This window comes from Sus scrofa, chromosome 2, assembly GCF_000003025.6.
Source record: "Sus scrofa isolate TJ Tabasco breed Duroc chromosome 2, Sscrofa11.1, whole genome shotgun sequence".
Lineage (NCBI taxonomy): Eukaryota > Metazoa > Chordata > Mammalia > Artiodactyla > Suidae > Sus > Sus scrofa.
The window spans coordinates 125,595,110-125,610,483 of record NC_010444.4 but is presented as its reverse complement, the minus strand read 5'-3'; the positions used below and the strand labels follow the sequence as shown (position 1 = coordinate 125,610,483).

Genomic DNA, 15,374 nt, shown 5'->3' with positions numbered 1-15,374 from the left:
CAGGGATCGAACCCGCAACCTCATGGTTCCTTGTCGGTTCCTTAACCACTGAGCTACGACAGGAACTCCTAGAGCAAATTTTTTTAAATCGATAAACTTGATTTAGCCAGAGGTGTTCTTTTTTTTTTTTTTTGAATGGCTATACTTGCAGCATATTGAAGTTCTTGAGCCAGGGACTGAATCTGAGCTGCAGCTGTGACCCATGCTGCAGCTGTGGCATTGCCAGATCCTTTAATCCATTGTGCTGGGTTGGGGATGGAATCCAAGCCTCTGCAGCTGACTCAAGCTGCTGCAGTTGGATTCTTAACCCACTGCACCATTGCAGGAACTCCTCAACCATAAATTAATCAACTGGCATTCATTGAGTAATCAGGTGTGCAAATCACCATTACAGTATACTACATTTTGCAGTATAAATATGTTCAAGAAATATTTGTAGAACAAATAAAGGTATACTGAATTTCTGATGGGAAACATGTAAAAAGGGGAAATAGCAGTTGGTAGACTCTCACGCATAAAATACATCCAAAGTTATAAAGTCCAACTAAACGAGTTATTCAAATAAATATTAATAATCGCAATGAAACGTTATAGAAAATGAATTGAAAGTAGCTGGAATTACTTGGATATTCACAAAAATCAGAAATTTTAAAACTAGGAAAAATAGTTTAGAAATGATTTGGGTTAACCCTTGAATCCTACATGTAACTAAGAGCAGGGAAAGTAAGTCAGCTGTCCAAAGATACACAACTTTTTTTTTAATGCAAATACCAGGATTGAAAGCTAGAGTATTTTATCTAAGATTTAGAAAAACTTTCTATCCTCCCATTAGGGGGTCACTCTAGTTTGCCCTTCTGACAATCTGAACTGTCTTTTCTCAGCAATGTGTGGTCAAGCCCTGGCAGCTGTGGGCTTCTTTTTTTCTGGAGAATGAGCTGTTCATGGGTGAATACAGAGCATTTTTCTGATGAGAGATAATTATATTCTCTCCCTTCCTGCTTCTCCTATAATTTGGCCTATCCACCATCCAAATTATATACACCTGCTTCTTCTTTTTACTCCATCTTCTCTTTGTGGGTTCTGAGATTGAATAGCTTAAGTCTATACAATGCAGCCAGCCTATAAAATGATACCTAGGGATGCCTCTGACCTTTATACAGAGGGATGGCACTGCTAATCTGCTATCCAAGGGATTTGCACTTGAATTTTTATCTTTTTAACTTAAGTAATAGATTTGGCAATCCACTGGCAAGCTTCTATCCGATACCCTTCGTGACCAAGGATGCCGGGTGATCACCAGCATAGCAACTCTAACTTGACTCAATAAGAGCCAAATCTATCATCTTGGATTAAGAATCATGAGATCTGGTTGGTTAAGAGAACCCGCAAACTACCCCTGCTCCCCTCCCCCAATCCCTCAGCCCCCCTGGCCACCTCAGTGTCAGTCAGGGTTCCTGAGTGGCAAAACAACAGACATTGACCGATCACACTAAACCACAAAGGAATGCAGTGGAAAAATGGAAGGAAAAGCTGAAGCACCAGGTCTTAGAAGGTACTGGCCTAAAACACCATGAGAGGAATCCACATAGCAAGAACTCATAGAAACTTTCTTTACTAGAGGGAAGAGTGGGCTCCAACATTTCTGACCTTTGTGTACTTCTGCTCAAGATTTGAATTCTAAGGAGACGGCTTTATTAGTTACACTTGAATCTCTGCATGACCACTGCTTGAAGTAGGGGTAGTCTCCTTAATGCTAGTCCCACTTTTGCAACTGGAAAAGGAAAAGTCTCCCAAAGGAAAATACATTTGTTCTAACCAGGAAAAAAAAAAAAAAGTGAAATAGGTGCTGTGCAGAGGTCCACCAAATCAGCAGAGGTCAACCAAAATGTGGTTAAATATGGATAGACAGAGACCAACAGATAGGTGAATATTGAAGTATACAATAGCCCAATCGATGACAACAATAAAAAGGTTAAAAAGAACTGGTTCTGAGTCTAGTTTTGAAACAAGCGGTTAATTTTTTTTTTTTCCTTTGAAATGCTTCCAGCACTGCCTAAACCCTGAGTGGTACATGAATAACTGGTCCATTAAGCATCTCTTTCCAGTGGTTATTACCTACTTCCTACCCACATCCTCCTACCCATTCTCCTCTGACTACTCCATTCCCTTCTCTACCAAAATCTGAAACCCAAGGCTGTTACTTCAGCAACCCCTTTGTTCAGTTTGTAAGATCAATCAAACACCAGGATGAAAAATCAGGGTTCTTTACTGACTTTTCAATATTTAGCAAAAGGTGATTTAAGATTTAAAAAAAAATCCAAAGTCAAACTTCCTTATTAGACATATAAAGAGAAAAAAAGTCAGATGAAATGCTTATTTGAAACTGCCTTTCTGAGTGTTCTACAGACAGGCTTACTCTAGCTCTCTTTACTCAAACTTCCTGATAGACACTGGAAATGAAAGATGGGTTCTTCACTTCCACTCAAAGTACAAATCAGGCCGGCATTTTTAAAAAGACACAGGTTTATTCTCTGCTTCAGTGTTAGTTGGCTTTGTTCCTTGTAAAATTTCACTTTTGGTTATTAAAATATTCACTGTAGGAAATAAATTTGTAACCCATTTCTCATATTACCTACACACAGAAAAACAAAATTTGATATCTTGAGGCTTATTTGCTGAGGGCGCTTCCCATAAAAGCGAGGAGTGTGCATTGGGAAATCTGTCTGGTTAACTCCTTATGGATAAACGTTAGTCACAATCGTCCCTCCGCCCACCGCTTCCCCCTCCCCGACTCTCGCCCCCAGCACCCTCCCCACCTCCTGACTTCCCGCCTCTCCCGGGCTGGTGACTTAATAGCATTTTTCTTCGTGCATATTTTGGCTTCGCCCCATGGCCTGGCTGCCTTCGCCTGTCTGAGTCTTTTGAAATTCCTGCATGTTCGCCCCAGATTAAGCCTAGTGTGTCTCAGGATGTGTGTTCCGTTTTGTTCTTTCCCCTTAACGTTCCCTGTGCAACGTGTCTGGGGGGAGGAGGACACGACGGGGAGGGGAGGGAGGGGCAGAGGCGAGGAGCTGTCCGCCTTGCACGTTTCCAATCGCATTACGTGAACAAATAGCGGAGGGGCGGCTGGGCCAGAACGGCTTGTGTAACTTTGCAAATGTGCCAGAAAGTTTAAAATCTCTCCTCCTTCCTTCACTCCAGACACTGCCGTTCGCTGGGGCCGCCGCGCCGCTCCCCGTCGCCTTCCAGAACTGGGAAAGAGGAAAGAGGCGAGTGCCACGTCCCAGCAGCCGCCTTTACTGGGAAGGGTCTGCAGCCCACCCTTGGCATTGCTTGGTAGGGACTGAGATACCCGCGCAACCCGCCCGCCTCCGTGGTTGAAGAGTTCTCCCTCCCTCACGTGATTTGAGCCTCGTTTTCCTTTTCTCCGAGCTACGTCCTCCGGGAGCGGGGACAATCCGGCAAAGGGAGCGATGCGCTTCGCCTGGACCTCACTTCTGCTCGGGTTGCTGCAGCTCTGCGCACCGGTGCGCTGCGCCCCGCCGGCCACTGGCCAGCAACAGCCCCCTCGCGAGCCGCCGGCAGCTCCCGGCGCCTGGCGCCAGAAGATCCAATGGGAGAACAACGGGCAGGTGTTCAGCCTGCTGAGCCTGGGCTCACAGTACCAGCCACAGCGGCGACGGGACCCTGGCGCCACCGCCCCAGGCGCAGCCAACGCCACCACCCCGCAGCTGCGCACGCCAATCCTGCTGCTCCGCAACAACCGCACTGCTGCGGCGCGGGCGCGAACCGCCCTCTCGTCCGGAGCCGTCGCCGGCCGCCCCAGGCCCGCAGCCCGCCATTGGTTCCAAGCTGGCTATTCGACGTCTGGGGCTCGCGACGCTGGGGCCTCGAGTGCCGGTAACCAGACGGCACCTGGAGAGCTCCCAGCGCTCAGTAATCTGCAGCCACCCAGCCGCGTGGACGTGGACGGCATGGTGGGCGATGACCCGTACAATCCTTACAAGTACTCCGACGACAACCCTTATTACAACTACTATGACACGTACGAAAGGCCCCGGCCTGGGAGCAGGTATCGGCCCGGATATGGAACAGGCTACTTCCAGTACGGTAAGCACCCCCAAGTCGCCAGAAAACCCACGCACCCCTTCCCCAACTCCGTGGCTCCCCGACGTGGCTGCCTGGGCGCGGCAGGCCTCAGTCCGTGCAGATCCCATCCCTCCCCCAGCGCCTGCAGAGGCAGCCCTGGAATCTGGTGCAAACCGCGCGCCTGGCCCCTCCTGCTTCCTTTCCACTTTACTTTGCAGCCCAGGCCATCCCCATTCTTCTGTTACCCGAAACCCGACACCGCAGTCCCCATGGGTGAAGGGTGATGAGTAAGGGTCGTGGAGTAGGGGGCAAGGGTGGGCGCCTCTAAGTTGTCTCACCTCTTTGCGCTTTGCCTGCTAACTTTTAGGTCTTCCTGATCTGGTGCCTGACCCTTACTACATCCAGGCATCCACGTATGTGCAGAAGATGTCCATGTACAACCTGAGATGCGCTGCGGAGGAAAACTGCTTGGCCAGGTACCATCTGGGATCTCCCAGCCCAGCTCCCCGTCTTGGTTCTGGGGGCGCTGCTCAGGTGCCTGGTTCTGACCACTCTTCGGTGCAGACAAGATTTGGGACATGGGATGCGCGCTGGGAAGTAGAACATTATCTCCTAAGCATGCTGACCTGGATGGAGAGTTAAAATTTTGAAGACTTTTGTGGGTTCTGTCTTTCAAACAGTGGCACGAGTCAGGGAGATGAAGCAAACCCCTAAAAAAAAAAAGTGTGTGAGGGGGGTTTCCTATTTTCCCAAAGATCCTTAAACTCTGGAGCTATTTCTAATAATGTTCTATTAAACTAGTGCACAATAACATGGAAAAATATTGTGCTGAAAGAGCTTGTTAATGCCCCCTTGAAAGATTGGGGCCACTGATCCAGCGTGGCACCCCTCTTTGGGTGCTACAGTTTCCTTTTTTTTTGATTGAAGCCACAATTAACTTAGTTGTTTTGGTATTACTTCAGCCAGAATAAGAACATGAGCAAGAGCTTTGTTTTTGCATTAGTCCTAAAATAAAATCTTAGCAATTTGGGGAATGGAATTCTCTGAGTTTGCTGCTTGGAAACCAGCAGAGGGAGCAAATGATGTTTGGATAGGATGCAAAGAATTTTTTAAAAATATAAAATAAGGTCACCAGTAGTATCTGAATATATAAATTCACACAAAATACATTAGCAAAAAACAGTAATGTTTGTTTATTTTGTGAATTTCTTCTACTTTGACTCCTGTCAGTCTAAAAGAAGAGAAGAAATCCAAGCTCATCATTTTCATTCTTGGAAATCTTGCATTAATCATACCACTGCACTCCCTATGATATTATTACTACAATAATGTCACTGTCTTAAAGATAGTTATTAAAGTGTTTATTAAGACTTTTTTTTTCCTTTTTTTTTAGGGCCACAACTGTGGCATACGGACATTCTCTGGCTAGGGGTCTAATGGGAGCTGTAGCCACTGGCCTACGCCACAGCAACAGCAACTCGGGATCTAAGCCATGTCTGTGACCTACACCACAGCTCACAGTAACGCTAGATCCTCACTGAAAGAGGCCAGGGATCGAACCTGCGTCTTCATGGATACTAGTTGGGCTCGTTACCAGTGAGCCATGATGGGAACTCCTAAAGTATTTATCTAATGTGGATGCACTCTTTTAGAGCTATTTCTCCAGTTGACATCTTATTTAATCAACTGTTTAAAAAAATGTAGGCAAAATGCCCTGGCCTCTGGGAGCTGATGGCCTAGTTAAGCGAAGACAGTAGTCACCATTATAAAATGGGAAGGTTTTATATGTAGCTTTGTTTTTAGTTAATATTTTGTGAAAATAATAATGTCTCTTTTTTTCAAAATCACAGCACAGCATACAGGGCAGATGTCAGAGATTATGATCATAGGGTGCTGCTAAGATTTCCCCAAAGAGTGAAAAATCAAGGGACATCAGATTTCTTACCAAGCCGACCAAGATATTCCTGGGAATGGCACAGCTGTCACCAGTAAGTGGATGGGCCTCCTGGTGTATTTAAAGAGTTGCTTTTTCATTTGGATATGAAAAATTTTTATACAAAGGTAGAAGATTAAAATTTGTCTTTAAGATAATATATCACCTACTATGTCACATTTTTTTTTTTTAATTGGGAACTTTAAGCCCAGCTTATTAAAACTGTTGACAGAATACAGCAACTGGCTTCACTAGAATTTTACACCAATATAATACAGGTAAGATTTCCAAAAAAACCTGTTACAATCAAAATCATCTATAGTTAGTCAGCATGTAATAGTACTTAATAAAGACCACACATTACAGAAAGGATTCAGATTTCATTTTCAAAGAGAGATGTAGATGATACAATCCATGAATGGAGAAGGATCTACCTCTATCTTTTATTTCTTCTTTTTTAAAATTTCTATTTAGGGCTTCATGTGCAGCATATAGAAATTCCCGTACTAGGGGCTGAAACAGAGCTGCAGCTGAGGCCTGTGCCACAGCTAGGGCAACACTGGATCCAAGCCACATCTGTAACCTATGCTGTAGCTTGCAGCAATGCCGGATCCTTAATCCACTGAGCGAGGCCAGGGATCAAACCTGCATCCTCATGGATACTAGTCGGGTTCTTAACCCACTAAGCCACAAAGGGAACTCCAATCTCAAGCCTGTAGCAAACCCTAGATAATTGCTTGTTTTGTCCCCAAATTTAAATATTTTCAGATAAGGTAATTCCATAGTTGAACTTGGTAACTTGCCTACATATTTATTACCAGGAAATCCTGTTGTGTGTCCTCAAACTTTTTGCAATACAAACCATTTCTTCTTGTTCTTTCCTTACATGCGATGTACAGTTCAGGACCTTCACTTCAATGAAATGAGAAAAATAGATGTAACCACCTAGTTGGCTGATAAAAAAGAATTATTTTATTTCTAAATAAACATTTATACTAGCTAAATAATAGTGGTGGGTAAAACATGCTTATCTCTTCTCCATTTCAGTAAAAATTTTAAATACATGAAAACACAATTTTTAAACACTTCACAGAAACCTCCCAAGAGTCATGAAGAGTCATGTGCTGTGCTCTTCTTTTTTTTTTTTTTTTTGGAAAGAAATATCATCAGTGGCAGCCAAAGGAGATATACTAGAGGACATACAGCAAGTTTCATTTACACAAAGATAACTTATTGTCTATCTCTATTTTACACTTAAAGATAGAACAGGGTGTAACAGAAAAGCTAAATAAAATATGTCCTTTTTTTCCTAGTAGCAATGTTAAACCTCACAATTTTGATAGATTTTTTTTTTTTTTTTGTCTTGGAAAATTTAGCATTAGTGTCGCTTTAAGATCAACTTGATCTCAATTTTTTTTTTTTTTTTTGTCTTTTTTTTAAGGGCTGCACCCACGGCATATGGAGGTTCCCAGGCTAGGGGTCGAATCAGAGCTGTAGCTGCTGGCCTATACCAGATCTGAGCTGCATCTGCGACCTACACCACAGCTCACAACAATGCCAGATACTTAACCCACTGAGCAAGGCCAGGGATCGAACCTTTGTCCTCATGGATGCTAATCAGATTCGTTTCCACTGAGCCATGATAGGAACTCCCAACTTGATCTCAATTTTGATGTGAAAACAAATGTGGGAAGCAGTGGGGAGGTCATCTAGAATCCTCATTGCTTTCTCTGTGTGTTACTGACCACTGTCTCTGTGTTGTGTGGGACATTAGACATTACCACAGCATGGACGAATTCAGCCACTACGACCTGCTTGATGCCAGCACCCAGAGGAGAGTGGCTGAAGGCCACAAAGCAAGTTTCTGTCTTGAGGACACATCCTGTGACTACGGCTACCACAGGCGATTTGCCTGTACTGCACACACACAGGTAGGATGGCAACCTAAAGTCAGAAACCCACACACTTGAGAAAATATCTTCAGTTTTTTTCTTCTGGCCCATCTTCTTCAAAAACTATTTTGCTTAGGGGGTCCATCTAGTCCAGATGGCAAATTATTGGGAAAAGGAAAGTGATGGCTCGATGATCCAAATTACTTTTAAAGTATTTCATCATCACAGAACGTCAATGTGCATACTTATGTCCACAATGAAAAGCAGTCGTTTATTATCTGAAAAAAATTGGAATGGTTTCCAGTATCTGCACTCATTCTATATTCTTTAATTAGAAGGGTAACTGTAGGAAAGATAGCTTTGTTTTGTCACCTGCAAAACTATTCCTCCCCTCCATCTATTAAGCCAAAAACAGAATGGTGACTGGGGTTAGAAAAAGGATAGACAATAAGCTTCTTAAAAAGCACTTTTGAAAAATGTCACTTTTAATCATGTGAAGAAGGGCAGAAGGACACAGTTTCTTTTTCCATGCCTATATATTTAAACCTACAATTTAATTGATGTCAGATGTCCGTTGGATGGATTTTTAAAAATAGTGCTATCCTAAGCAGTTCGTGTGTCTTACAATGGGAAAATGTGTGTCAGTTAAAAGCTGTGCCAGTATTTCCATAAGAAACCCTAATTTGTAAAAGGACATTATAATTTTTCCCTAGCAGAAATTTTGGCAAGGAGTAGTGAATGTACATAACTCAGGGCACAAAGGGATCAGAAGTTGGCATCTTGGGAAGCAAATTCCAGGGCTGTGGCAGGAAGCTTCTGGTGACCTAAATGTTACCGTTGCTTCTTTCTCTGAGTTTAGAACTTCAGCAATTGAAAGAGGAAAAGGTTCAATTCCTCTCGCCCTGAGGCAGCATTTAAGAAAACAAAAGAAAATGTGACCTATCAACCCATTACACATATATATGTATAGAGATTATTTTTTCACTGAGAGAACAGGTCCCACAAACCCACCAGGCGGCCTAAACTTTATTCTTTTCATTTAGAACAAGAGGGACTCAGGGCAGCTCACTGCTGAAATTTCTGAACCTAAGAGTCTAGGTCTTTATAGCACGTGAGTCTCTCAATCCCTTGGAGTGACCCCACTTCACTTTTAGGTTTCTTGTAGTCTCTGTTTACATTCTATTTAACCATTATTCACCAGGTCTTACATTACAAGTGATTTATGTATTTGCGTTTTTCACTAGACTGGTGTTTCTTGAACATGGGCTTCATTAAAAGGAAAAAAAAATTCTAACAAAGCTCCAATGTTCTCTTAAGCTAGTTATAACTTTCTTTCAATGTTTCCAAATATAAAACTACACGTAACTTCCTTATATTTACACTTTCATATAAGTTCTTAGATATTAAACATATATGAAACTAGAAACAGTTACTTTAACCTCATTAATTTATGTAAAAAAGTTATGTTCAGTTAAAACCAAATTGTTAATTTATACAGCCTTGGCTAAGGTTCTAAATTTTTTTAGAGTTTTAAAAGTTTGAATACAAGAAATGCTGTTTGCTTACTGCCCAGAAAAACTTTTTTGTTTGCCAGTTCAAATAATCAAAGCTTGTACTTAACTTAAATTTTGCCACCTGAGTATGGTAGCGTGCCAGTTTCAGCATTCTTTACAGCACTTTTGCTCACCTGAAGGTAAGATAAGCATTGTGACATTATTTAAATCAGCCTTTTATGCATGGAGTTGGGTTTTTTAATATATTGTCATTTCAATCATATTTTCAGTCATTAGTCATGAGCTCTTTATTCAATTGGAGATTTAGTTCAAAATTGGAATACTAAGAGGCAAGAATGGATTTTGTCTCACATTTTTGATTCAATGTTAATATGTTATTTTTGTTGTTTTGTTCCTTTTGATCAACAGAATAAATCAATTTTTTTCTCCAAAAAATAAACCAGCCTTAAATAGATCTCTAATCCAATGAATCCCTTACACCAAAAAGTGGTGGTAGTAGTAGCATCAGCTGTAGCAACCGTAACAGCTAACAGCTATTGAGTATCTGTTATATGCCAGTATTAGAATTATGTGCTGGAAATCAGAAACTGAAAATGCTTCATAATATATTTACTACTCAATGTACAGTTAACAAAGGATTGCAAGTTGGTATGTACCAAAGTGGGAATATGATTCTCACTGCTGTGGCACAGGTACTTTTGAGTTTGGCATGTATGTACTATTGTTTGCTCCATGAGTTTTCCCTGTTCTTCCCAAATCAAGCCACAGGCAAACCAGCACCTGTAGAACATGCTTTAGATGTTTTTGCTGTCTCTCTGGTGACCAAGGTGATGATCTAAACACCAAAGCAATTTTGCCTGCTGACATTAGATAGCAGTATTGAGTTTAAATCATTCTGGCCTATTCTTTTCAATTTACTTCGGTTAGTATTAGAATGAAAATACATCAGTTAAAACTTATTATGAAAAACTAATGGAATCAAGAATATCCCTATGGGCTCCAAACTGAACAAATTTCTCTAGACTATAACTTTTTGGGGAGCAATGATCATATCTTAGTGGTGTTATTCTCTTCTGAGCCTGTAGAAGGCACTCACTTATGGAAGCAAATATCTTGGCAAGTAGAGCCATGTGGCATTCATTCACTGAAGTGTATTCTCGTCCCTTTAAGACAACAAAATATTTCAGTTATGTGAGAAAGAATATCGTGTGGTGGTTAAGAACAGGGACTCTGGACCCCAAATGCCTGAACTCAAAATCAGCTCAGCCACTTACTAGCTATATATTCTTGGGTGAGTTAGTTAACGTTATAGTGCCTCAGTTTCATCATTTGTAAAATGGGGATAATAACAGCTCCTCCTCTGTGTAGTTGTGGTAATTAAATTTATATATGTAACATGTTTAAAACTGATCCTGGCACTTCACAACTCATAAATGTTAGCTATTTAATAATGCAATATAAACTCCATGCTTTGGGAACTTACAATCTCTAGTTATTCTTATATAGTTGGATTTTAATACAGAGCAGAGAAGGATAAATACCATAAAACCTATACATAAACTAAGTTTCATGGGCATTCAGAGTATAGGAAGTTAATTTCAAGAAGAGAAATTAGGGAGAGCTGCACTGAGAAGACATTAAGTTGACTATTACATGGCCTTTATTCTAGAATTGGTAATATCCAAGAATTTTGGTGGAGGCCTGTTTTAAGATTGTATTTATCACTAGTGATTTATGACACTTTTAAGAAGCAAGATGTACTACTACTTATATTAGTCCTGTATTTTTTTTAGCTGGAGGTGATATAAGGCTGAGTAATATATACTTCTCAAAGGAGATGCAATATAAGTATAGTTTTATGTCAAACTCTTGTAAGTACTAACTTAAAATTTAATTTGCAAATAATAAGCATATTCTTTAGCATACTCTAACTATATAACATCTTTTTAATTTTTGAATTTCATTTGTTTTAGGGATTGAGTCCTGGCTGCTATGATACATATAATGCAGATATAGACTGTCAGTGGATTGATATTACAGATGTAAAACCTGGAAACTACATTCTAAAGGTAGAGATTTTTGAATATGTACCTAATTTACTTCAATTGTAACTCAATAGGCCTCTTTTCTGGATTCAAATGTTAAGTAATCATGGTCCTATAAGCAATTATACATCTTCTAAAAATATTTCTAAACCAAAACGCACACACACACTATATCCACAAATGCACATACAATTATTTAAAAGACTTTCAGGGAAAAATAAACAGCCTCCTTCTACAATTTCTGTTGAACCACATGCCTGACACATCCACCTCCCTGCTTGATTTAGTTGAAGCATGTTGCCTGTTATAGCCTTGGCAAAATAGGAAGAAATTAACCAGTAAACACCGCTGATGAAATCTGAAACATGGATGATGTTTATGTTGCTAGGTCAGTGTGAACCCCAGCTACCTGGTGCCTGAGTCAGACTATTCCAACAATGTCGTTCGCTGTGAAATTCGCTACACAGGACATCATGCATATGCCTCGGGCTGCACAATTTCACCGTGAGTGCTATTTGCCTAGCTAAGTAATTCTTTTCACAATGCATTTTAGTTCATCGATAGGCATTATGTATGTTTGTTTTTACTACTATCGCAGGTTCCTTTAAAATAAGCCAAAGTTAGAAAATGGTAGAGAGTCTGCACTATCACACAATTTGAGTTGATTTTTTTTATAACGCTGGAGAACAGGGGGAGGGGGGATGTACTCAGGTTTTTATCACCCTGAAACTTAGTTTTCAAGAAAAGGCATGTACACAAAACAGCTTGTGTGGTGGCTGAATTTGTAAAATAGGCAATGTGCAGTGTGTAATCTTGTGGGAACACAAAGAGTTGGGTTTCTTGTCTCTTCCTCAGTCCCTGGAGGAGCCCTGAAGTATACCTTGAAAATCACTGCCTTAAAGTATGCAATTGAGGTCAGACCACCTGTTCTATAGATATCAAGATTTCCCATATTTGAGTTCTACAACCACAAATACTAAAGAAATCACCCTGCAAAAGGAGGGGTATGTGGAGGTTCCTTCACAATTTTCCTAGTCCTGAAATCCTTCTCTGAGTAAAGTCTCAGAAGGAATCCCACTACATAAATATTACAGGGGTGGTACTTTGATGAAACTAATTAAGGGAAGTTGTATAGTTTAACCTGCTTATCTCTTTCCCAACCTGACCCCTTAAGCACTGTTGGCTCTGATGCTGCTGGGTTATGGATTCTAACTACATATGCCACCTGTGAGTGATACCTTCCCAACAATGAGAACACCATTAAAGTGATACTCAATGCACACATCAGCTTTGCTGTGATGTGAGAGAGGAACTGGTGCCTCTGAATCACGCAGAAACGTGCAACAGAGCTACACTGGAAACTTAATAGAAATTTCTCCCTGATGGAGAAACCAGGATAATCGTTGCTACACATGAACTTGCAATTGGTAGGCTTTACTGAACCCACATAAACGCACCTGGTTATGCCTGTTTTGCCCACTACTGGGGCTCCCATCCAAGGGGGAAGGTGGAGCTTAAAGGAGACCATGCACAATTCACAGAGCCATGCACTGTTGCTGGGGCTGCATTCACCTTGGAGCAGAGCTTTTTCCTTATTCTCATGTCGGAGAAAAAGCTTCGTCTTTTAAAGTGTCATCACATCATTTAAGACAGATGTCTATGACAGGAAAGGTGAGGAACTGAAAGAATATCAGATATATTCTTCTGAACATGCCCACAATATAGAAAACTTGGCTGAATTTATGGCCCACACTCTGTGGAACTAGCTGATCACAGTAGAACTGAAAATCCCCAGAAGAGCTGTGCAACTCAAACTAAAATAATCTGAAATACAAGGATTAATTAATTTCTCTTATTTTTACAATCCCTTAATTTATTCATCCATTCTTTATATATTCATTGGTACTCTCATTTTTGATACAATTTGAAAATTCTGTGGTGGGACGGAAATGCAATAAAAACAGAAGGACCTCTGCTATGAAAAGCTAAGTGACTCCTAGGTACAAACTGTGACCTCCCACAAGGAAAATATGTGGAGAGGTGACTATTGTTCTCTGGGATGTGTCTTTGCTTTTTATTAGTAGAATCCATTGAATTGGATATTGCCAGATATTTAGAACAAATAAAAATTGATACTTTGTTCCAGCATAGAATTTCTTTCTTTTTTAAACTGATTATAAATTGCAAGAGCGGTTGATGTAAAATTTTAATCAGCAATATTGATTAGATTAAAATATGAAAAAGTGAAAGGACCCATAGTTAGTGATTTGTAATAAAACAATGAGCTCATACTTATCTATGAATGAAAACTAATGGAAGAAGTACAGAAACCTTAGCTTTAGAAAGAAACCCTCACTTTCAGAAGAATCTTATTTTCTGACTTTTGCTTTCAGCCTCCCTTGTTCAGAGGAAGGAGAGATTTTCTTTAGCTGAGATTCCAAAGTGGCTTTAGGACAGCATTTGAATTGGGCTTTGGGAGCTGAGGAGGGCTGCACTGGAGAGAGTTAAGGAAAGGCATGCCAGAAGGAGTCAACATCACCAGCAAGTACATGGCAAGAAAAAATTACAGGGCATGTTTGGAAAAGCAAGTCTTCTAGTCTGGTTCAGGCATAAGTTTCATGGAGTTAAGAGAGCAAAAAGGGTGGAAAAGTTGACACCAGATCAAAGAGAGCATTGAAGAGTAAGTTAAACAGTTTGAACCTAGGGTGAGGTGGGGGAGGTCTCTGAAATGTCTTAAGCAGGGAGTGTATCTTGCCTAAAGCTATCTGGTCAGTTCCTGGCTATGTAAGCAGCAGTGTGTGTCTCACTCTTAAATACATATCATCTCTTAGTTCACTGTTTTTCATGCTAATCAAATATTTGAGAGCATTCTATTGGTGTATAAAAACCACCTGGTAGAAAAGTGTGTGCCTGTGATATGTTCTCTTTCCCTCATTTTCCTCATTGTAAACAAAATGTATGAATCAGGGGACTCTATGGCCCAGTTCAGTTCTAAGATACCATGATCAAGTTCTCTTCTCACAGAAATTAACAGAAATTACTATTTGGAAAGTGGTGGTTTATGATTTGGACTAAGTGATTCTTATTTCATTTACATGGGTACCTATGATGACAATATAAATACAATATTTGATTTACTGGTTTTGAACCAATCTCTTCCCATTAAAACAACATTGTATATCTAAAACTATGCTGGAAAAGGACTAATGCAGGAGACTGCAGAGGCCATGAACCTGCTTCTTGGTGGACATGCCACACCTGCTCCAAGGAGTGAACTCCCCTCAGCAGGGCTGCTGCTCCCCTAAATTTCTGCTTCACTTTTGAATGTTTCACAGGGTATTTCTTTTAACTCTAAACTCACATTGGTAGGTGTCAGGAATACACTTCCTGTTACTGACATAGTGACTTTCTTCAAAGCAGTATTAAAAGAATGTATTCATGGGTGATATCACAAAGTGACTGTTGCTGAGGTGGAGGGAAATAGCTACATATATTTTTTAAAAAGGTTACTTTAAACTTCTCTAGTGTACTCATTCATAGTATTATCGGGATATTAACTTGTCTTATTTTGTTTTCTTAATCTAGGTATTAGAAAGCAACTCCCAATGGATAAATCAGTGCCTGATGTTCTGAAGTGGGAAAAAATAGATTAACTTCAGTAGGATTTATGTATTTTTGAAAGAACAGAAAACAACAAAGTAGTTTTTGTTTTGGACTATTTTATAACAAAGCACATAACTGGATCTTGAACATTTAAATCGGCATATTTTGAGAAATTCTTGAAATTATTATTCACACTACTTTGTGATTAACAGTGTTTCAATTCTATAATTGCACACTTGGCTCTTTCAAGAAATCCAAATTTCTTATGCTCCTTTTGAAATTATAGTGCAAAATGGAA

The 15,374-nt window shown here is 40.4% G+C and overlaps 2 protein-coding genes across 2 annotated transcripts in view; one reads left to right on the top strand and one right to left on the bottom strand.

Moving 5' to 3' along the window:
• LOC100525452 (zinc finger protein 474) overlaps positions 1 to 15,374 on the bottom strand; it is a 136,530-nt gene that overhangs the window by 109,193 nt on the left and 11,963 nt on the right. The gene's annotated exons all lie outside the window — the stretch shown is intronic.
• LOX (lysyl oxidase) lies at positions 3,458 to 15,369 on the top strand. The gene is made up of 7 exons (NM_001206403.1): positions 3,458 to 4,110; positions 4,457 to 4,565; positions 5,940 to 6,077; positions 7,797 to 7,953; positions 11,402 to 11,497; positions 11,862 to 11,977; positions 15,059 to 15,369. Exons 1-7 carry the CDS (start codon positions 3,474 to 3,476, stop codon positions 15,063 to 15,065), a joined length of 1,260 nt encoding a protein of 419 aa, NP_001193332.1. The 5' UTR covers positions 3,458 to 3,473; the 3' UTR covers positions 15,066 to 15,369.